The sequence below is a fragment of the Diceros bicornis genome, chromosome 5 (assembly GCF_020826845.1).
Source record: "Diceros bicornis minor isolate mBicDic1 chromosome 5, mDicBic1.mat.cur, whole genome shotgun sequence".
Classification (NCBI taxonomy): Eukaryota; Metazoa; Chordata; class Mammalia; order Perissodactyla; family Rhinocerotidae; genus Diceros; species Diceros bicornis.
In genome coordinates, this window is record NC_080744.1 from 73,863,554 (window position 1) to 73,888,360 (window position 24,807).

General features: G+C 41.3%; 1 protein-coding gene across 1 annotated transcript in view; it reads right to left on the reverse strand.

Moving 5' to 3' along the window:
• GABRG3 (gamma-aminobutyric acid type A receptor subunit gamma3) overlaps positions 1-24,807 on the reverse strand; it is a 634,800-nt gene that overhangs the window by 237,082 nt on the left and 372,911 nt on the right. The window contains exons 4-5 of the mRNA XM_058542243.1: positions 16,521-16,741; positions 14,392-14,474 (exon numbers count right to left, since the gene is read on the reverse strand). Coding sequence (XP_058398226.1) covers positions 14,392-14,474; positions 16,521-16,741 — 304 coding nt within the window. The remainder of the gene's footprint in view (positions 1-14,391; positions 14,475-16,520; positions 16,742-24,807) is intronic.

Below are 24,807 nucleotides of genomic sequence, written 5' to 3' on the forward strand. Positions count from 1 at the left end.
AGTAAATACTCAAGTGGATTGTTAACCTAGACAACATTTGGTAGTTTAAAGAATCATTTAGGTGTTTTGAAGTCTTCCTCTTTTCTTAGTACAGTGTTCCAGCCATCCTGCCCTTCTTTCCCTCCAAAACATATCCCAGAGCAGAGATGCTTGTATCATTGAGTCTCTGTTCCTAAGAACTAGTTTTCAAAAAGAAAATACTGCATAAAAATACGTAACAGAACTATGAAAGATGTAGGGAAGGAGTCTTTTCTTCATAGCTTTGCATGGTTTCTTTTGCAGATTCTTCAGAGCTTGTCCACCCCTGAGTAAGACAGCACTTGTGGGATTACGTCAGATGAAAGATAAAAAAGATCTACTATAAATCAAGGTGATGCTCTTGTCATTAGATTCCCAGTTGTTGCTGCTGGAGCTTCAGTTCCGTCTACACTGACTTCAACTTTTGCTTTTTGCAAGACGTGAGAAACATGAAGGTTTTCTGATCTTGTTATTTTTGCACAATATGCCTTTGATAGATTAAGCATCTCGTAATGCCAAGAACTTTCAGCAGCTCCTTCAAATCAGTTTGTGCTATGGCTGTGAACTTAGACAAGATCAGCTGCGTGCTACTGGTGCCATGATGCTCACATCAGCAGTGTACGGTCTTGGTGCTGATGTGGGGGATGATGGCCGACAGTGGAGTGGAGGTGGGGCTGGAGGTGCGTAGCACAATCAGCATGCTGACGTTTTCCCCATGGTAGGGCAGTTCAATGAAGTTGTACCATAAATCATCAGGGGTGCTTATTGACCCCCAACAGAACATGGAGGGCTAAACTAGCATCAGCACTGATAGGATTTCCCATCAGCTGCCAAAAATGTACATTTCTTTGTGTTCTCAGGTTGACATTTTGATTTCTCTAAACCTTTAAAATACACTGCACTGACCAGGACCAGTCCAGCGAGCACGCCGTTGATAAGATCTAGGGAAAGGAGATTGTTCATCATACCCCTGGTTTCATTTTTTAACACAGTCACAGAGCCCCGTGTCTGCAAGCAACCCTTATACAGAAGTGTGTACATTGTTGGTTCCTCTAAATTGGTGAAGTTAAGCCCAGTATGAAAGGCTAATGGCTAGTGAGGGTTTGGCTGTTTTCTCTTCCCTAGAAGACCTTCCCTATGCAGAGTAGGTCTACTACAGCTGTGCATCCTTGGGGACTCCAACAGCAAAAGAGACACTGGAAATATTCCTCACACCTACTCCTGCCACTCTCATCGATGTCTGCATCCTTGGCTAAATCAACTAGAAATCTATAAAGGGTGTGCTTCTAGTCCCTTCCATCATTTTGTAACTTGCTGCCATTTCTACCTTGTAGATAGGGGGAGGGAGGTTTACAGGGGTTTAGAGAGGTGAAGAAAGTTTCCTGACATTCTATAGCGAATAAGGAGGCAGCTGGGACTCCAGCCAGGAAGTCTTGCTTCATGGTCTCAGTCTCTCCCTTGCAGATGACCCCCACCCCCCCAAACACTCTCTGCAGCCGCAGGGCTATTCATAGTAATGACAATCAAATGACTCCTTCCTGACCATTCAATACACATGCTTTCATTTAATTTAATCTTCATAGTAACAGATGAGGTGGGTATTACTATCCTCATTTCACAGACGAGAAAATTAAGGCTCAGAGAGGTTCAACAATATGCAAACACCTACACAGTGAGAAGTGGTGGCAGTGGGATGAGATCCCACTCCTGTTTCACTCCAGACCCTCTGACATTTCCATTTTGTTCATTTTCAGGCACTCAGTGTTTGGGATGTGCAGACAGTATCCGTGTGCCCTCCAGTGCAAAGTTTCAAATCCCACTCTTATCCATGTGACCTAGGCTTGAACACAGGCACACCCACAAGTCCATTTGCCACACACCCTTTCAATGGCAAGAGGAGAGGTCTTGCCATTATGTGATAAGATGTGAGAGATGCTGAAAAATCACATTCTTTAGCACCTCCCTGACCTTCCTGCCACTGTGCCATCCTCCCTCCCTCCACCTGCTGTAGGATGTTTGAGAAAGGGGCACGATACCTATAGGGATCCATGGTGACAGGGCACACAGGGTCACCTGGCTGCAGCAGGACTACATCAAACAAAAAGCTTCTGCACAGCAAAGAAAGCAATCAACAAAATGAAAAGATAACCTACAGAATGGCAGAAAATATTTGTAAACCATATATCTGATAAGAGGTTAATATCCAAAATACATCAAGAACTCATACAACTCAAGAGCAAAAAAGACAAACAACCTGATTAAAAAATGGTAAAAGGACCTGAACAGACATTTTTCCAAAATAGACATACAGATGGCCAATAGGTGTTTAACATCACTGATTATCAGGGAAATGCAAATCAAAACCACAATGAGATATCACCTCATTCATGTTAGAATGGCCATCGTCAAAAAGACAAGAGATAACAAGGGTTGGCGAGGATGTGGAGAAAAGGGAGCCCTGTTGCTGGGATTGTAAATTGTCACAGCCACTATGGAAAACAGTATGAAGTTCCTCAAAAAATTAAAAATAGAACTACCATACAATCCAGCAATTTCACTTCTGGGTATATATCCCAAGGAAACAAAATCACCATCTCAAATAGATATCTGCACCCCCATGTTCACTGTAGCAGTATTTGTAATATTCAAGACATGGAAACAATCTAAGTGTCCATGAATGGATGATGGATAAAGAAGATGTGGTATATATATATATATATATATATATACACACACACAATGGAATAATATGCAGCCTTAAAAAAAAGGAAATCCTGCCATTTGAAACAACGCAGATGAACCTTGAAGGCATTATGCTAAGTGAAATAAGCCAGTCACAGAAAGACATAACACTGCATGATCTCACTTATATGTAGAATCTGAAATAGTCAAACACATGGCAGAGAGTAGAATGGTGGCTGCCAGGGGCTGGGGGGAGGGGGAAACGGGGAGGTAATTGTCGAAGGGTACAAAGTTTCAGTTATGCAAGATAAATAAGTTCTGGAGATCCACTATACAGCATGGTTGACTATAGCTAACAATATTGTACTGTATATATAAAATTTGCTAAGAGGGTAGATTGTATGCTAAGTGTTGTTACCACAAAATAAAAATAATAATAATAATAAAGGGAGCTGTAGGAAACTTCGGGAGGTGATGGATATGTTTATGGCCTTGATGTTGGTGATGGTTTCACGGATGCATACTTATCCCGAAACTCATTGAATTGTATATATCAAATATGTACAGCTTTTTACATGTCAATCATACCTCAATAAAGTGGTTTTAAAACACAAAATAAAGGTGGCAGAATATCATTGTGAAAGAAAGAAAGAAAGAAAGAAGAAAAAAAAAAGAAGGAAGAAAAAGAGTAGGGCCTTCGAAGTCATAAGTCCTGCCTTGCAGTCAGACATTCTTAGCTCTGCCATGACCGGGTCCTTAACCTCTCTGAACAACTTACTTCACCTAAAGCCAGGATTACAAAAACCCACCTTCACGACTAGACAGTGGAGCCAGTGCAATCATGTGTAGCAGTGATTTGCCACTTTTCCACCACAGTGAGGATAACAGTTACATGCAAGGCGATCCCAAAGCTCTGTCCCTTCTGTTGCAGATGCCATCACTGTCATCATAGAAGGCATGCACAGCCATGACCATCCCCATTGGGCACCCCCCCCGGGCACCCCCTCCCCCCCAGTGTGTATGTCTACAGCAATGGGAAGTCAGGGACAGGGCAGAGCTGGAGAGGCCAGAGATCCCGGAATATGTGGGAAGACAACTGGGCTGGCAGGTGAGATGTGAGCACCTTGAAGAGTGTGGGGCAGGCAAAGAGAGACGAGTGCAAAGTCCACCCCATCCACTGCACAGGTCTGCATGGTGTGGTCCCTGATGAGAAACCTGGTTCCCAAAGCACCATCTTGATTTTCACTCATAGGTCCGGGCTGCTGGACTCCACTGTGTACCCTGGACATGCCAAAAGCTCCTTTCAGCTGCATGCAAAGCAGCTGGATTCAAGTAGATGCTGGACCATCTAGGTCCTTAGTGTCCACATCTCTGGTAGGCTGGGAAGGTGGGAACTTCCCTGTCTGTATTAGTCAGGGGTCTCCAGAGAAGCAAAACAAATAGGAGAGATACACAGAGATAGAGATAGAGATAGAGATAGAGATAGAGATAGAGAGATAGAAATAGAGATGATAGGAATAGAGATAGAGAGATAGAGATATAACAGATTTATTACAGGAATTGTTTCATGCAATTATGGAGGCTGAGAAGTCCCACAATTTGATTTCTGCAAGCTGGAGACCCCCAAAGCTGGTGGTGTAATTCAGTCTGAGCCCAAAGGCCCGAGAATTGGGAGGGGCATGTTGAAAGTCCCAGTCTGAGTCCAAAAGCCTGAGACCCAGGAGCACCAATGTCTGAGGGCAGGAAAAGACAGATGCCCTAGCTGAAGCAAAGAGAAAATTCCAAAGAGAAAATTCCTCCTTCCCTGACCTTTTTGTTCTATTTGGGTGGGCCCTCAATGTTGTGGATGATGCCCACCTGCATTGATGAGGGTGATCTTCTTTACTCAGTCTACTGATTCAAACGCTAATCTCTTCCGGAGACACCCTCACAGACACACCCAGAAAAAATGTTTTACTAGCTATCAAGCTATCAGGGCATCCTTAGCCCAGTCAAGCGGGCACATAAAAATAACCATTGCTCTCCTCTTGGATGACAGGCTTCCTTTCGGAAGTCTCACACCTAAGCGTTGGCTTCAGAGGACACAGGGCCACTGCTGGCATTTCACAGCATATGCTATTTTGTGATTAACTCCTCCAACAGAGAGAAAGGACTTTCAAGGAGCTGTGTGGTTCCTTTCCTGATAAAGCAAAAGGCATGGGAGAGAGGTTCCGCCTGCCAGGATGCCCCACCTGGCAGAAGGCCCACCTCATTCACGTACTTGGGCAGCAGGCAGGGAACAGGCAATTTTGACTCAGCTCATTTTAAGACACACATCAGTTGTGAAGCATCTGGATGAGCCAAGAGTACTCGGTTCCCTCTCTAGGTCAACAAGGATTTAGAATAAAATACATTTGGCTGTACTCTGCATGCTGCACACATGGAGGTATTAGCAGCTCCTAAAAATAAACCTTTCTGGTTTGTTTGTAGCTCTGCATGTTCAGATGTTGCTGGAACCTGATAGTGATGAGGCTAAGTGCAGCCTTCCAATCCTGTTGAGCCTGCCTGCTGCCTTGAGGGGGCAAAACTCAAATGACCACGAGGCGCAGACGGTGCCCTCCCTCTCGGCACTGAGCATCTATCTTGGAGCATAAGCCTCCTGGAATGCCTTGAGAATCTTCCAAGTCCACATTTCTCAGAGACCCTGTGGCCATGAAGGGATGTGAACACAGTGAACCAGTGTCCAAATCAAATTCAGTAGCAGCGAATCTAACCTCAGAGCCACAGAACTGCTACATCTGGAGAGTTTGATCAGCTTAATTGGTTTCTATTGCCCTTAGGTTTTCTGGCATCTCATCTCTGCAGGAATGTTTTAAAAGGAAGATAAACAGGGTGCCTGGGGGCATCACTGAAGGGTACCGAGCAACAAGCAAACCTCTTTCTACCATGTTCCTGGCGAACTGCATGTCCACAAGAACTGTGTTAACTGAATAACATCCTATGGTACTAGTATCAAAAGCAACAGGTGATGTTGACATCTAGTCACATTCTTGCAGGCAGGCAGGGATCGTTCTCAGACTGGACCTCTTTGCGGGCAGCCTGTGGCTGGCTCCACGATCATGAGCAGCACTGGCAGGGAGCAGGTATGTGGATTAGTGGCAGAATCTCCCAAAGGAGAGATTCTGAATGCAAATGAATGACTAGTATTTCCTAGTTTTAAGACTCTTCCAACTCTGTATTTTAGTGCTGAATTTTTGGTGACCACTGTGTCTGATCCCTAGTAGAAGTTAATATCTAATGGTCATTAGATATGTCAATTTTCATGATATTCACAGAGAACACCATCACATTCATATATGGTTGCATTTGAACCTGTTTTCTTACACTCCTTTAGCAAGTATCCCCAAAAGTGAATGTATAGGCTGGGGCTTAGCAAAGGCATTTGGGTGACTCAGAGCTACTTGATTCATGAGACTTATTTTTTGTGTGTGAGATTTAGATAATGTATGCACACAATCACGCATATTTGCATAGCTTTTTTGGAATTTTTAAGTTAATCAAGACCAATATTATGGTTGGATTTCAAATCTAGAACTGAGAGAGTAAAGTATGCAGAGCATGTAGCAAAAATTGTGATGGAAATAAACAGGGAACAAAATTTGGGGAAAGAGGAATTGAGAACATCACTGATATTTAACAAAACACACAGTTTTAAAGGAGATGAGCAGCTGGTTTGAAGACCTCTGGAAGAGTCTAAGGCTGTGCTTTCCAACAACAGTTGGCTGTGAGCCGTGGGTAAGCTCCTGAGTACTCGAATTGTAGCTATGCCGAATTGAGATGTGTTGTTAGCATAAAATACACACTGAATGTCAAAGACTTAGTATGAAATTACCCATACTAATTTATTAAAATATCTCATTAATAATTTTTCATGTTGAGTACATGTTAAAATGATAATACTTTAGGTAGATTGTGTTAAATAAAATATAGTAATAAAGTTAATTTCACCCATTTCTTTAACTTTTTAAAATGCGATTCCTAGAAAATTTAAATTACACCTGTCGTTTGTATTACATTTCTAGCGGACAGCACTTCTGAGTGGTAGAGTAAAAGAAAAACAAGAAGTGTCAACCTGAAAACGAATACTTTTGGAAATGAAGAGACTACAATGCTACTCAGAGGAAACATTTGTATAGTTTGAAAGAAAAGTGAAACAGAGGAAGACTAATGTAAAGACTGCACTGCTGCCAATGGATGGAAATCAGCTCATGGACATATTTTATTCTCCAGTAGAGTCTTAACCTTCAAAATGTTTTAGTTATACATTTAATTGTATACGAATTTGCTGTCAACTTATAAAAATACTGGAAGCTTTTTTTCTCAGGATTACTTTAGCTATTCAGAGCTGGAGGTATCAGAATCCTTGACTTCAAAATATACGACAATGCTATAGTAATCAAAACAACATGGTACTGGTACAAAAACAGACACAAAGATCAATGGAACAGAACTGAAAGCCCAGAAATAAAACCACATATATACGGACAGCTAATCTTTGACAAAGGAGCTAAGAACATGTGATGGAGAAAGGAAAGTTTCTTCAATAAATGGTGTTGGGAAAACCGGCCAGCCACATGCAAAAGAATGAAGGTAGACCATTATCTTTCACCATATACAAATGCTAACTCAAAATGGATTAAAGACTTGAAGGTAAGACATGAAACCATAAAACTCCTAGAAGAAAATACAGGCAGTATACTCTTTGACATCCATCTTAGAAGGATCTTTTCGAATACCATATCTACTCGGGCACAGGAAACAAAAGAAAAATAAACACACGGGACTTCATCAGACTAAAGAGCTTCTGAAAGTCAAAGGAAACCAAACAAAACGAAAAGACAACCCACCAACTGGGAGAAAATATTTGCAAATCATATATCTGACAAGGGGTTAATCTCCAAAATATATATAGAACTCATACAGCTCAACAACAAAAAAACAAACAAGCTGATCAAAAAATGGGCAGAGGATATGAGAAGACATTTTTCCAAAGAAGATACAGGGATGGCCAAGAGACACATGAAAAGATGTTCAACATCACTAATCATTGGGGAAATGCAAGTTAAAACTACAACGAGATATCATCCTGCACCTACTAGAATGGCTATAATTACCAGAACAAAAAACAACGAATGTTGGAGAGGATGTGGAGAAAAGGGAACCCTCATGCACTATTGGTAGGAATGCAAACTGGTACAGTCACTATGGAAAACAGTATGGAGATTTCTCAAAAAATTGAAAATTGAAATACTATATAACCCAGCTATTCCACTACTGGGTATTTATCCAAAAGATCCTGAAATCAACAATTCAAAGAGACATATAAACCCCTATGTTCACTGCAGCATTATTCACTACAGCCAAGACATGGAAGCAGCCCAAGTGCCCATCCAGCTATGAATAAAGATGTGGTATATATATATACAATGGAATACTACTCAGCCACAAAAAAGACAAAATTGTCCCATTTGCAACAACATGGACGGACCTTGAGGGTATTATGTTAAGTGAGATAAGCCAGACAGAGAAAGACAGACATCGTATGATTTCACTCATATGCGGAGGATAAACAAATACATGGACAAAGAGAACAGATTAGTGGTTACCAGAGGGGAAGGCGACTGGGGGTAGGCATAAGAGGGAAAGGGGCACATATATATGTGACTGACAAATATTAACATACAACTGAAATTTCACAATGTCAAACTATTATGACACTAATGAAAAAAAGAGAAAAGAATTTTTAATAAAAGTTTTTAGCCATCTGAAAAAAAAATACTAGAAGCTTTCATATAAAAATTCAGATCTCCTGCTTCTCTTGAAAAATAAAAATATCTAGCAAAACCTTTCCTGTGTTCCATCAAAGCAGGATTTGGCCAGCATTGAGAAGCAGCTGCCTCACAGATGCTATATGTAGTTTGCCACAGTCCTCACCATGCCCTGTTGTCTCCTAGAGCAGGAAATTAAATGCTGGCTGCTGTTGACTACCATCAAGCATGTAGTCATGCTTCTTGTTGTATGCTTATCAGGAGAAAAAATACAAATGACAGCAAGAATCATTCTTTGAAATTCTCTATGTGACTCTTTTGGTCATTTGTGTTTGCAACTCCTACTCCAGGATTTAAAAGAGGATAATGCAGAGCTAAGAAGCACTAAGAGTAAATCTTAGCATTTATGTAGAATAAAAATTTCTGGGAGTTAGTGTGAGCACTAGATAAGCACAAATAGAGACAGAGGACTTTCTGTCATATCAGACTACAATGGGGAAAATAATATTGAAGGATGATACAAAATGACTATTACTGTAGGTCCTAAAATATCTTTTTGGTTTGTCTTCATAAAAGCAATTTACAAATCATCTATAAATCAGGAATAGAAACCAATATCCCTCACAATATGATAAGACAAAGGTTCTAGATATTAAAAGAAATGTGGGAAGAGGTATCAGATCTCAACATCAGAAGGAAGCAGAGCAAATTAGCAGTCAGGACCTCATGGAAATCGGAGGGGTCAGCTTAAGGCCATTTTGGTACACATGAAGTAACTGTTATTGAGTAGATAACGAAATTCCTGGCAAAACAACAGGTTAGTGTATCCTCCTTCTTCACAGAACCTTCTCATGAAACTGAATAAAGTTGGAGCACAATTGCTGCTAGCCACCAGATGCCATGTCTCACAGGCACACAGCTGCTCTGCCGGTGAGGGGTTCACGGTGTGCTGGAGGAGCTGGCAGAAGTTCCTTCTCATCAAGTGCCCATAGAAGAACATGGAGGATGATACCATGGTGGTGATGAGTATAACCCTCTCTAGATTCCTGTGTTCTACTCACAGTGACTATGTTTTACTTCTTTCATATGTGTTATTCTGCCTCTGGAATATTATTAAATCATATAACTAAAAACTGCAGCATAAACTATTTTCAGTAGGATACATGCATTTAAAATTCTGTGAGTAAAATCCGTAAGTAATAGCTGTTTGTGTTGGAACTGGTGTATACACAAACTATTGAGGATGTCTTTAGTTTATAATTTGAGTGATAAAATGAAATATGAAAGACATAGGTTAGTGTTGTGTAGAGCTATATTTTGAGTGAAAAAGAGAAAAACACCCACAAAAGAAATAGTAAGGCATGTATTTTCAAGACAGAGAGTGGAAACAGATGAAGTTGGAGAGGGAGGAAGGGGTCTTGTAGGCTATGGTGAAACATTCAAGGTTATGCTAATCGCCAGGGGAAAGAATTTATGAATGATTATAGGCACAGGATTGACTTAGACAGATATATAATATATTTTAGTATGCCAATGCTAGGATATATGTATATAATGCACTTGAAATGATAAGAGCGGGAGCAGGAAATCCCAACAGGTGGAAACAGTAAGCAGTGAACAAGTTCAGGGACATATTTTTGAGGCAGTCAACAGTAGCTGGCTTGATCCAATGGAAGAAGCACTTTCTAGAAGTCAGAAGATCCTAGAGTGACAGCATCTGTTTCTGTTTCCTCATCTACAAAATGACTGAGATAGACTAGATGAGGAGTTTTTAAACTCTGGGCTACAGGTCATGTAGCTGATAGATGCAAAATACCAGGTGAAAGTGCAGAAGTGTGTGAATGAGGGACCATAGCTTTGCCCAAACATTCAAAGTGGCATGTGAGCCCAACATACGTAAGAACCATTGCACAAGATTATCTATCACCAAGACCTCTAAGCTGGATCTTCTGGCCCAGGGTCTCCAGAAATTTCCACATAATAACTTAGAGATTTATTTACCTGAATTGAATGAAGAGGCATGGGTTTCTTGATCTGACATTTTCACCTGATTATTTCACTTAAACCCTCAATATATTTATTTATCAGCATCTTGGGCCAATTTTGTATGTGACTGGGACTAAAATACCAGCTTAATGCAACTACTCATACTTCTATCTTTTTAAAAACAAAGTTTTAAATTTAGAATAAATTTAGATTTACAGAAAAATTGTACAGATTCTACAGGGAGTTCCCAATACACCACACCCAGCTTCACTCTATTATTAATACCTTACATTAATATGACACATTTGTCACAATTAATGAACCAACATATTGATACATTATTATTAACTAGTATTCATACTTCTTTTTTCAGATTTCATCAGTTTTAATGCTCTTTTTTCTGTTCCAGGATGCTATACAGGATGCCATCCAGGATGCCACATTGGCTATGACGATTTCACAGACATTCCTTGTTCTTCATGGCATTGATAGTTCTGAAGAGTACTGGTCAGGTTTTTGTAGAATGTACCTGGTGTCTGATGTTTTTCTCATGGTTATATGGGAGTTATGGGTTTTTAGAAGGGAGACCACAGAGGTAAAGCGCCATTCTCATCACATCATCCCAAGAGTACATACTATCAACATGACGTATCACTGCTGATGTTGACCTTGCTCACCTGGCAGAAGTGGTGTTTGTCAGGTTTCTTCACTATAAAGTAGCTCTTTTTTCCCTCTTTCCATAATATACTTTTTGGAAGGAAGACACTATGCTCAGCCTTGACTCAAGAGGTGGGGAGTTATGCTCCTCCTCCTTGAGGGAGGAGTATCTACATAAGTTATTTGAAATTCTTCTGCATGGGAGATTTGTCTCTTGTCCTCATTACTTAAGGCAAAATGATAGTCTGTTGTATGGCTATACCACATTTAGTTTATCTATTCATCATTTGGGCTATTTCTACTTTTTGGCTACTATAAATAATGCTGCTATGAACAATCACATACAAATGATTTCAATTTTCTTGGGTATATATCTAGGAACAGAACTGCTGGGTCATATGGAAACTTTATATTTAACTTTTTGAGGAATTGTCTAACTGTTTTCCATACCAGCTGCACCATTTTACATTCCCACCAGCAATGTAGGAGGGTTCCAATTTCTCTACGTCCTTGCCAACACTTCTTATTGCCTGTTTTATTTTTTTTTAAATATAGCCATTCTAGTGAGTGTGAAATGGTATCTAATTGTGATTTTGATTTGCATTTCTCTAATGGCTAATTATGTTGAGAATTTTTCATGTGCTTCTCGGTCATTTGTATATCTTCTTTGGAGAAATGTCCTTTGTTTTTAAAATTGTGTTGTTTGTCTTTTTGTTGTTGATTTGTAAGAATTATTTATATATTCTGGATACTAGACCCTCATGAGAATATGATTTGCATTTTCTCCCATTCTAGGAGTTGTCTTTCACTCTCTTATTGGTGTCCTTTGAAGTATAAAAGTTTCTCATTTTGATGACATCCAGTTTATTTTTTTTTATTGTAGCGCTTGTGCTTTTGCTGTAATAGCTAAGAAACTGTGAACTAAACCAAGGTGACAAAAAGGTACACATACTATCTTTAAAAAGTTTTATAGTTTAGCCCTTACATATATGTCTTTCATCCATTTTGAGTTAATTTTCTATAGAGTGTAATATAGAAGTCTAACTTCATTCTTTTGCACATGGACATTCTACTGTCTCAGCACTATTTGTTGAAAAGACTATTCTTTCCACCTGAATTATTTTGGAACCCTTGTCAAAAATCCATTGACTATAAATGTATGGGTTTGTTTTTGGACCTTCAATTCTATCTCACTGATCTATAAGTTTATCTTTACAGCAGCACCACACCACCCTGTCTTGATTGTTGTAGCTTGGTAGTACATTTTGAACCAGAAGTGTGAGCTCACTAAATTTCTTCTTCTATCAAGATTCTTGTAGCTATTCTGGATTTTTTGAATTTGCATATAAATTTTAGGATCGGCTTGTCAATTTCTGGAAAAAAAGGGCAGCTGAGGTTTTGATAGGGATTGCATTGAATCTGTATATCACTTTAGAGAGTGTTGCCATCTTAACAATATTAAGTTTTTCAGTTCATGAATACAAGATGCCCGTCTATTTGTTTAGGTCTTCTCTCATTCATTTTGATAATGTTTTTATAGTTTTCAGTGTGCAGCTCTTGCACTTCTTTTGTTAAATTCATTCTTAAGTATTATATTCTTTTTGATACTATTATAAATGCAATTGCTTTTTAAATTTAATTTTCAGATTTTTCATTTCCAGTGTATAGAAATGAAAATGACTTTTGTATATTGATTTTGTATCCTGAAATCTTATTTCAATCCTTTTAAATTTATTGACTTGTTTCATGGCCAAACATATGGCTTACTGAACAGAAAAGTAAATAAATTACCATGAGATGGAGTAAAATAAAACAAATTCTGCAAATCACTCCCAGTGAGATATCAGAATGTTCAGGAAACTTAAATAAATAGAAGATGACATTGAAAATTTGGTGAAGAAACAACAGGCTGTCAAAATTGTGTAAGAAATTTTTAAAAAGCAACAAAATATAATGTCTAATAATGAGAAATAACCAATGAAATTATAAACACAATGGATGAGTTAACAGCCTATCAGACCATTGGAAGGATCAACATAGCCAAAGTGGGTTCACTGGGAAGACTAATAAACATTGAAATGGACAAATCACTATGAAAAAGTAGACATATATATACCAAACTGATTTACAAAGAACCAGACAATTTGAATGGTTTTCTAACTTTCAAAGTAATTAAATAAACAAAGAACAGCAGGCCCAAATGAATCTACAGACAAGTTTACCAGACATTCATAGACATTAGCTATCTACTTTCTAGGCTTTAAAAATGTAATAGTTTCTTGGCATGTACTAAGTTTGGATTCAACTAATTAAACTAATCTCTACATAAGAATATTTCTACTCAATCTAGGAGATCAGTGAAATTTTGCTTTCTAGCTTGACATTTTCTGAACCTAAAATGAGCTATAAAGTGTGTTCATCCCTTATTTCATTTTTTGTCTTCTAACTATAATATCCAGTAAAGAAAGCCACAAAACCTTCTGCTTGAAATTTCATCACATTTGTTGGTCATGCCCCATACACAATTTTAAAGAAAACCAGTAAAGTTAATTGAATTCTTATGAGTCATACTTAAGTACTGTGAGCAATACCTTTAAAATGAACCAACATAAGTTCTACAGCCATATTTCCATATCGACCTTTACTTAGAAACTTTACTTCATAAATAAGCAAGTAAATTTGCTATTTCCTTTCATATATATGTAGTTGTACTTAGCATTAATTGTTGTCTTTAAGAATTTGTAAATGATTACTTGTTAGCTATATTATCAATCCTAAGTAAAATAATAGAAGATAAACTATCACGAAAAATTACATCCTACTATAGTGCAATGAGATGAATACAAATATACTTGAATAAAAATTTTTATCTTTCTATTTAGAAGACAAATCACCTTGCAAAAATATCGCAAACGAATTATGTATATTTCCAAATAATATGCACAGCTCATTAGCATGAGAGTCTTTGCTAAGTCAACTGTCCATCAATTTTTGAATCCTTCAGTATTATAAGGAATGGTTGAGTTGTTCCCAGCTTTATCAAAGCTACCTATTCAGTAACACGGCTCTTATGCAATAAAGTCTAGAGTGAAAAAGCCCAGGTGTCCAATATTAAAACCATTATCCGTTTTCTCTGGTTGTGCAGAGATGCTATAATCAATCACACGACTGGCCCTTTGACAGAAGTCAGCACAGGCTAGACAACCCTTCATACAATATTCATACCCCCGATGGTACTCACAGCTGGAGAAAATCAGTGGGCAGGAGTGCTCATCCATGGGGAAGTTGTGCAGCTGCAGCTGGCACTCTGCGTTTATGGTGAGCCTGCGGGAGAGCCAAGCGTCACTCTTGAGGTCAGCCAGGAACAACCCAGTAAAGTCCCCTGGCAAGGCCAGGGGGCGGCCATGTTACCACAACGTGGTTGGCAGTAGGGGGGCGACCGTGAGGATAGCACATGTAACTCACTCTTGGCAGTGGCGCCATCCATTCAGTGACACCATTTGTTGCTTTTGTGTTGTGTTATTTTGTTTTGCTTTTAACTACCATTAGCAGAGAGAATTTCAGTTAGTAAAATTCCAAACTGTCTAGAAATACAAGCCAAGTCAGAGAGGAGACAAATAAAAACAACTGTTGTTTTATATATCCTTGTTTTCCATCTTTTTGACTGAAATAAATCTTTCCTCCATTTTGAAACTGGTGTATTTGTCTAAATAGGTATAACGTCAAATTAATCCACTTGTAGGGGGGATTTCAAATTTGGACAAGTCTCCCATTTTGACCAGGCAGGTGGTGGCTGTACTACATGTGTGCACTGCATCTTTCCGGAGCAGACAGCCCTGGGGTCAGATGGTTTCTATAAAGGATCCCAGGCCCGGCCATGTCTCTATTCTGGTTTGTTGAGGCTCACCATCACTTCAGAGTCTCATTCATATTCCTTTAAGATTGATGAGGAAATAGCTATTACAAACTCCAACTCTCTAACTACAATTTGTCAGCAGAGTTCCCTGCTGTGGCTTTTCTATTGTTGTTCCCAGCCTGTCAAAATTATAATTTTCCTGAAACTTTAAGATTCTTTAATCTTCTGCTTATTTTGATGTTGGCCTGTGACTTGTGCTATGAATTTCTGTTCACCATATGAATTACAGATTTCTCCTTATGGCCACAAATCATCTGCAATTAGAAGCTCATGATGGATGTAGGGGGGTGGAGGAGGAGTGCTCAGGGGCTAGCGGTGGCGTTCACTGAGCCGGAGGATGCAGGGACATGGGTCAGAGGAATTAGAGAAATCACCTTCCCCTGAGGCATGCTGAATTTGGAATGCCTTTTAGACTTGGAGGAGGAGATATCACACAGGCAGGTGGCTCCAAGAATCTGGAGTCCAGAAGGGAAGTTCTGGGTTGGTTGGAAATAGGCATGTGGGAATCCTCAGCACAGATACGCCTTTTAAAGTGGTGGGAATGAATGAGCTAAGCCAGCAGGAAAGTAGAAAGCGAGTAGAGTGATAGGGAAGTCCTGAGGCAGAAGGAGCAGACGAGGAGAGGCAGCATGAGGAGCAGGGCAGGAGGCACAGAAAGGAGCTGCAGTACCGCAAAGCCAGTGAGAGAGAGAGTCTATGGGAAAAGGGCAGGTGCATCCAGTGCTCCTGAGAGGTCACGGATGATGGAAAGGCCAGTGTTCAGGGTACTGTCCCAACGCTAATGCTAAACGAGCAGAAAGGCTGGCTGAGGCACGGGGCATTGCTATGGTATGTTGCAGCCGTGTGTTCGAGAACACTCAGACCACCCCAGCGGAGAGATTTTTGAGAGACCCAGACCCAAGTTCAAACTCTGGTAACACTAGTTCCCACTGGAGTCTTTGGGTAGGTCGCTTCACTGGTTCACTTCTTTGGAGCGCAGTTTCTCTTACCTTGCCGGGCTTCTGTGAGCACTGCCCAGCCCCCAGGAGTTCTCATCACACAGTAGCTGCCACTTCCATTAGGGATGCATCGGAGATGCCCTCTGTGCTCTTTTTTCCCTCGTGGTCTCAAATTTGGCTATAATTACATTCGTCAATTAGTATGCCAAGACATCTTTATTTGCCTAGCTGGGTGGAGTCGTGGGTTAAATATATTAAAGATAATTTCCACAGCCCACTTCCAGCAGAAATGGACTCTGATTAAAGAATGAGTTCACATTCATTGCAGATAGTTTATATGCCTTTATTCTTACACACGTGGCATGAGGATGAACTTTTTCAGGCATCATGCGGTAGCATGTCAAACATGAGAAGCCACAGAACTTAGCAATGAAAATAGGGTTCCATCCCTACGATGATCTAAATTAAGGACGCAAAATCAGACCATCAGTGATTAAAGATCTACCAGTATCTTACCTTAAGGTGTAAAGGATTTTCCCATCATTCCAAATTCTGAGGAGCTGATTGGGGGTGGTAATCCAGTGAGCCTCTGCAGTTTTAGAATTGCGGAAGATTGTATCTGGAATCCATATTAACCCCACCATGTTGCTGTTCAGAGTAAGTATTTTCATTGTGCTGTTGAATCGAAGGCGACTGTCTGTCCAGGTCTGAGCAAAAAATATATCAATTTGGTATTCCTGAAACAAAGCAAAAGGAGAGAGGCAAGGCAGTTTTATTAGTCAATTTTCTGTACCCTTCATTTTCTTTGTCAAAACTTTGGTTTTCCTCCATGTGTACATCCTCCATCCTCACCTCTCCAATTCCCTTTCTGTGAGTGCTTAATACAGTGCCTGGCTCAACATGGTAAACATTCAACAAATGATAACCAATATTATTAGTCAACAGTGTGCTAACGTATGTGAAAATGCTTTGTAAACTTTAAATTGTAATAAACACACAAAGTGTGATGGGGACCAAGAGTTGACAGAATATGATTCAGAGCATGGATGCAGACCTTGCGTTCAAAAGTCTAAGCTTTGACAGGTGGCATGACCTACAGGAGCCTCCATTCTCTGATCTGTAAAATGGAGAGGAGTAGTGCTCACCTCCTAAAGGGTCATGAAGAAGAAAAGAAATGATTAAATGAGAAACTCTTAGTGCCTGACATAGAAGAAGTGATCCATAAGTATTAGCTTAGATAATAACTATTATCATTTTCACTCAAGAGTGTTCTCAAACGACACAACCCAAATCAAAAAGAAAAGTAAGAAAAAAGCAGCAACACAGAACTATAGAACTGATAGCCAACCAATCTAAAGGCTGATTCCAAAAAGAAAGCTGACGGGGTACAAATTACAGAGGCAAAGGCCCAGCATTGGAAGCCATTCCAGTGTTCACAGCACAGAGTAAGACTTTCTGTGATCATCAGATATTAGGATGGGACTGATATCACCATTACACCCAAAGAAATGTCTCGAGACTGGACCACCTCAGAGGCCCTTTCCCTAATCACAGTTTAAAGGATTATCATCAGGTTCTTAGTAAGGAGGATCCAGAGGCTGATTGTTAGAGATTTTTATGTCTTTCATAGTTTCCTTTATGTATTAGATATTATAAATGTATTACTTTTGCAGAACGTGAGTTCAGTAATTCTCAACAAATCCTATATTTATCCTTCCCATTGATTTTCCAGTTAAAGAACTGTCCTGCGATCAGTCATTCAACTGACCAGATTCTGCCATTTATTAATTAGTCCATTCATTCGTCATCTCTTTGCTGGACTGTGCCAAGTCCTGCAAACCATCGAAGACCCAGCACTGTGCCACCTTTGCCAATATAAGCTCCCATCCCCCATGGAGCTTATATTGTAGTCAGGGGAGGCAGGCTTAAACAAGAATTAAGGTGACAAAATAAAGCATGACTGATGGTCACACATACCAAGCAGAACAGTAAGGTCAGTGTGTCAGCTAGGATTCTAGCTAGAAAAGACAAAAGGAACCCAGGCGTTCAACACAGGAAGAATTCTTATGTATAGGGAATGTGAGTCTTGCACAAGCACTTGGGCAGCAGGGGGTGAAAATGCCAGGGAGGCAGCAGCTGGGGGCAAGTACCGTCAGAGCTTCCAGAGTTGTGTGAAATCTCAGCATGCAGAGTCCCACTCATGTCCTCCCTCTGTCCATGTGTCTGTCTCAACACACCTCTGGGGAATCATAGCCTCTGCCTCTTTACCACCTTCCAGAACTTGTACGCATGTCTCTCATTGACAGACTCTAAACCCAGACCACAGAGAGAAAGTGTCAGAAGTTTGTGTGTGTAGGTGGATGTGTGTGTTATTCCTCCTCTTATAACCTAGCACATACTGACAGATATAAAAATGAGTTTCAAAGAGTGCTGAAGCAAGTGAAATAAATCAGACAGAAAGACAAGTACTGTATGACCTCACTTATATGTGGAACCTAAAAAAACCTGAACTCATAGATATAGAGAACAGACTGGTGGTTGCCAGAGGCAGGGAGTGGAGGTGGGGAAAATGGGTGAAGGGGGTAAAAAACTACAAACTTCCAGTTATCAGATGAACAAGTCCTGGGGATGTAATGTACAGCACGGTAACTATAGTTAACACTGCTGTGTTTGAACGTTGCTAAGAGAGGAGATCTTCTCATCACAGGAAAAAAAATTCGTAACTATGTGAGGTGATGGATGTTAACTAGACTTATTTTGGTGATCATTTCACAATATATACATTTTGTCAAATCATCATGTTGTACACTTGAAACTTATATAATGTTATATGTCAATTATATCTCAATAAAAAAATAAAAAAACGAGAAATCAATGTGTAATCCAAAAGAGAAAAGAAGAGTGCTAAAACAAAACTAAAACAGGTGTGTTGGGGGGCCGGCCCTGTGGCTTAGCGGTTAAGTGCGCGCACTCCGCTCCTGGCGGATCCAGGTTTGGATCCTGGGCACGCACGGACGCACCACTTGTCCGGCCATGCTGAGGCGGCGTCCCACATACAGCAACTAGAGGGATGTGCAACTATGACGTACAAGTATCTATTGGGACATCGAGGAGAAAAGGGGAAAAAAAGGAGGAGAATTGGCAATAGATGTTATCTCAGGGCTGGTCTTCCTCAGGAAAAAGAGGAGGATTGGCACGGATATTAGCTCAGGGCTGATCTTCCTCACCAAAAAATAAAAAAAAAAAACACAGGTGTATTGGCTTAGGAGTCAAGAATGTGGGACTGGAGGCTGGAGGCAAGGTGGCTCATGTCATGCCTGCGTGAAATGTTTGCCAAAATTGACACCTGTGGAAGGCAGAGCATGTCTAATGAGTGGGCAGAGGTCACTGCGTTGACTGTGCTGGTAAGTTAACACAAGAAAGAAATTATCTCAGAAGATAATTGGCCAGTTTGAAAGCAATTATAAGAGAAAAGAAAGATACAGCAGAAGCAGTGTCTTGTGGGGTTGGAGGAGGCAAACGCTTCTCATCCCCATCAGTAAATCGTAAAATTGAGAAACACTTTGAATGTTAAAAGCCTATTGAAACTCAGCTTTGCAGAAATAATCAGACCTATGGCTAAAAACCTCTAAATGGATTAAGTTGTCACCAGATTTTAATTAAAGATTAAAATCTTTAATTGTGCAAATATGGCTCCAGGATAAGAGCCTAAAGTATGAGTCTTCCACTGAAGGCTGAGAGGGCCAAGGTACCTGTACTTAATTTAAGAGAAAAGGAGTGAGTGAGAGTGAAAGGAGGGGTAGGGAGAGGCAGTGGCGTGCAAAAGCAAAGGCACATGGTGTGTTGACAAAAGATCCATGAATGTGGCTATGTACACGTGAAACTGGACCAATAAGGAAAGAGCTGGCCAGGTTTTAAGTCAGAAAGAAAAGTCTATGACTATTTGAAGCCTAGATGGACTTTTGCATTCCTATCTATAAATGGGCAGATTGCGGCCTGGAAAAACTGATTGGACCCCAAAGGAGGCTTACTCTCCAATGCCCACTTTCCTGTGGCCAAAACAGTTTATGGAAAAGGAAGAAACTCCCAGACACTGGAGTCAAGAGCCAGGGAGGAGAGTCCTCAGGAGCCCTACCCTGGGAGCAGAATTAGACCTTAATCACAGAAGACCCTCTCTTCCCAGGGAACAGAGTCCACTCAGAATCTGCCCTGTGCGGTCTCAGAATTGCTGCACCAGTGGGTTGATTGTGATTATCCTGCCTTCTCCATCCTTGAATACATACTGCACATGTGGGGGTGGGTTAGATATATTTTCTTTTTAGTTTAGAGGTTGGTGGGCCAAGAAAGTCATGTACAGACCTTATGTGGAGACTGCACAGGTACATTCAACCTTGACCTTGGGGCTGGAGCTGGGTTGATATCTTGAGTTGCCTCAACTGAAGAAGGGAGGAGTGTATCTTCCCTGATGAGGGGAAGACCGACAAAATATTTGACAGATCATGGTGGTCATTGGTGCTATTCACCAAATATTGCAGCTCCCCTTCCTGTGGGCACACAGTAGAATCGCACCTCTACTCCCCCTAGGGGGCTGTGTGTGGCCACCTCATTTGTGATAAAATGAAATATGACCAGAGTGGTGTGTGTCATTCCTGGAAGGGTGCCTGAAGAGCCTGGTGGGGTCCACACACCCCCTTTTCAGGCCCCGAGACACTGTGTGGAGCAGAGCCCCTGTTGATTCAGGCTAGACGTACCCTGTGGGTGCAAAATCACCCAGAGCAGTTGGTAAGGGTAGCAATCCCCAGCCTGTCCCAACTAGTACTGTGGAGAAGGAGGAGGGGAGTGGGATGCAGGGGTGGGGGTCTGTGTTCCTCACTGAGAAGGTGACTCACAGCCAAGACCACGGTGAAGAGCAGGAGTGAGCCATGCAGAGAGATGGAGCAAGAGAACTCCAAGTGGAGGGAACAGCAGGTTCAACAGCACGTCTGACGAGATGGTAGCAATTCTGCCGCGCAGAACAGACTGGATGAGGCGGGCAGCCCTCTTCCCTCGAGGGAAGGATTTTGGCCTAACAATGATGATTTCTGACTAAATTTGTAAAGGGCTGTATTTGCACAGAGAACACACTCAGCACTCCAAACAAAATTCAGTATGTGAGAATTCAGTGTGGCACTTACAGGTAATCACGCATGTCACTTCTTTCTTTCCTTTAACACTGATTTATTTGATAAAAGAATGAAGAGAGAAGGATGAAAAATTGTTCTCCAGCAGGGCTGAGGGCCACCTATATATATGCTCAATGATATCAAATAAAGAACGCTCTCTACAGAGGCCCAAGTGTATTCTAGAAAGAAACTAAAATCATCCACATTGTTTTTTAATTCCAATTTTATATCAGGGATATTGAAACTCAGAAAACTTGAAGAATTTTACCAAAATTACTCAATGTGTCAAAATTAGTTTGAATTCTGGGACCCCAAGTAAGAATTTCCAAGTGGGTCTTTATATCGTGTAATAATGGCAAAATAAATGTTCTGCGATATGGCCCTCCTCTCTGCCCTTTCTCTCCTTATCCTCTCTGCTTTCCATCCCATTAATGCACAAATCACGTACCTTCACAATAAAACATTTTAAATGTGGATTTGAAATTGGTAGATCCTATAGCAAGATGGATGGCATTACCTAAAGTCACTCCTACAAGGCATAGATGCTGCTGTAGCTATAGGCTCTGGTGATTGAGACAGACAATCTGACTCTTCCTTCCAGGGGATAAACTGAGGCCTAAGAAATTAAGTAACTTTCATCAAGTCACACAGTTGCTAAGCAACAATGGTTCTAAACTATACAGTCTCAATCTGCTCCCCTGGCTGTGACTAAGAGCACTGGAGCAACTGAAACCTGGTTGTTAGATGTAGGAACCACCACAACATGTGACAGAAAGAACCTCCACGTCTACTCTGTTTATAAACCATGTGAAATCGTTTACCTTCCTTGGCCTCAGTTTCCTCATCTGTAAAATGGGAGGGCTGGGTTAGGTTAAACGAAGGACCCTTCTGGCTCTAACACTTTATATTTCCATAGCCCTCTCTTTCACTGTTGAAAGTAATTTTCTATTTCACTCATTTCTATCTTACTTTTGCAATGAAGACATGAAAGAATGACTCCACATGTTCCCTCTTCCACCACTGGAAGGAACTTCTCTATGTTTGAACTCTGCATGAAGTATTCAGAAATCATCATGAGACAGCAGCTTGTAGAGTGAGGCATGAATTCCTGCCCCCACCACAACACTCCTTCCTGTGAGGAAAGGGAGCATGCTAGGATGCCCTAGGAGAAGGGTGGGGTTTGGGGGGGCAAGGCTCTTCTTTATTCTGAAGCTCTGTCACAAACTCCAACTCAAGAGGGCGCAATGTGGATGGTGTGCCTGGTGCGTGGTGTGGACGTTTTATTGTGTCTACATTTGACTAAATGTTGGAGAAACACTTCCCACCACAGAGAAATATTTTTATGTCTCTCATAAACTTTCTTTGTGAAGGCATTAATCATCTTTCCTTTCTGCAGAGGAAAAAAAAAAAATCCTTCTTACAATGTCTATCCAAAAATAAACAACATTTTACAGAATTCATAGATAGCTGTGGAACTAATGCGTCTGAAATACTAATAAATATAACAGGTGAAAAATGTGCAGAATCCCCCAATTTAAACCAACGTGCTTGTGGAGCGCCTATGTTCATAATTTGTTTTAATAATTGGAAAGCTTAATGATTCCTAAATGGGCCATGAATTACTGCAGCATGTGGAGCATTGTGACAAAACAGAAGAAAAATTATGCTTCTTAATGACATCCATCTGAAACTTCTAAAAAATTAGAAAATTATTTCCTAACACTTGTCTCCTTTCCTTTACCAAAGAAAAGGGCCAAATGGAAAGATGATTGATTAATAAAGGACAGGGACTTGAAGATGGGGGTTGCTGGAGACACACACTCTCGGGGGGCAGAGGCTGTCTGCTGTCAGGTCCCCAGCACGTTAGCATGTTGCCTGGAGCGCGGTGGATAAACACTTTGTTAAGGGAAGTCACTAGCAGTTTTCTTTATGAAATGGTAGTCCCAGACCCATGCCAATTAAAGGGTGTTCAATGTCTCACCTAAAAATGATAATATGTAGTGATGATTAGAATAAAACCATTGTTATTTCTTCCTTATCAGGTATAGGAGCATAAGAGTAGTATATCCTTTTTTGGTATTATTTCCTCAAGTTGGTCTTGGGGAACATGGTTGTATAGCTGGCCTCCATCTCTTCCCCAGAGACCCGTGGAGCCCTGCTTCCGGAACTGCTGCCTCCAGAGCTTCTGCCTCTGGAGATGCAGCCTCTAGATCTGCTGCCTCCAGACCTGCTGCCTCCAGGGGCCACGCCTGCCCGTTTCACAGCACTGGGTTTCCCTGTGGCAGGACCTCCTTCCCTGAACACTCTCCCCACCTACCAGGCTCCTCCAGCTGCTGAGAGCATTCACTCTCTCCACCACTTGAGCACTACTCGGTGTGGGCACAGTGCTAGGTTTATTTAAAGACAGACACAATGCCTCTAGCTCTGAGGGGTGCGATGCCACGTCTGGAACTGACACAAGGTGAGGTCAGGCACCCAGAAGACAGTGAGGCCGGCCTGGGTGCTGCAGGGAGTTCTGCACAAACCAGGCCCTCCATCTGGTCCTCAGACCACGAGGCAGAAAGTGGACAGGAGAAGGGGTGAATCAGTCAGGGAGGACAGTATCAGAGCTGAGAGGAGCAAGACCACTTCAGGTGTTGTCACCAGCTACCTCCCCCGAGTTGCTTAAAGAGTTACTTAGGCTCAAAGAGTTGCTTAGTTGCTTAAAAAAGAAAAGTCTCAACAGCAGTTAGTAGTTCCTCAGAGTAGCTGGGAAGTCCTTAAAACAACTTTCTATACCTAGCACTTCGTTTTGAAGTTATGCTCGCTTACAGGAACTAAGGCGGCACATTGAGACAGAACGTTGTCAGACAGCCAAAGCACAGAACCAGCCCAAGCCAGAAGGATCCAAGATGGCAATGGGGTGCCGAGTGCAGAAGGAGACGTGTGCAGAAGGTGCAAGAAGGGAGATCTGCACATGCCCCCAGATAAAGTTTCCTCTATGCATAGTCATCTCCTACCCCAACTAAAAGGCACCCACTGTCCTTGTTTGGGGAGCCATAGTTTTGTGAAATTATTCCCTATGGTCTCCATTTTATTTCCTGCATGCTGTAAATAAAATTTATGCTTTGTGTGAATACAACTTCTGGTGTAGTTTGATTAACTCACCAAGGAGAGGACTCACTTTGGTCTGGTGACAGTGTGACGAGTTGTGAAGGATTCATTACAGGGCCTTCCCATGGAAGCAGTAGAAAAACAGGTGACCCCCAGATGCAATAGGGGGACATGGTGCTCTCCTGAGCAGGTCCAGGGTTTGTCACTTGATGTTAATGTACCCCAGGGCCCTTTACACAAAAAGAACATAAAAATATAACTACAGGGCCGGCCCCGTGGCTTAGCGGCTAAGTGCGCACACTCCGCTACTGGTGGCCCGGGTTTGGATCCCGGGCGTGCACCGAGGCACCGCTTCTCTGGCCATGCTGAGGCTGCGTCCCACATACAGCAACTAGAAGGACGTGCAACTATGACATACAACTATCTACTGGGGCTTTGGAGGTGGGGGGGAAGGAAGAGGATTGGCAATAGATGTTAGCTCAAAGCCGGTCTTCCTCAGCAAAAAAAGGAGGATTAGCGTGGATGTTAGCTCCGGGCTGATCTTCCTT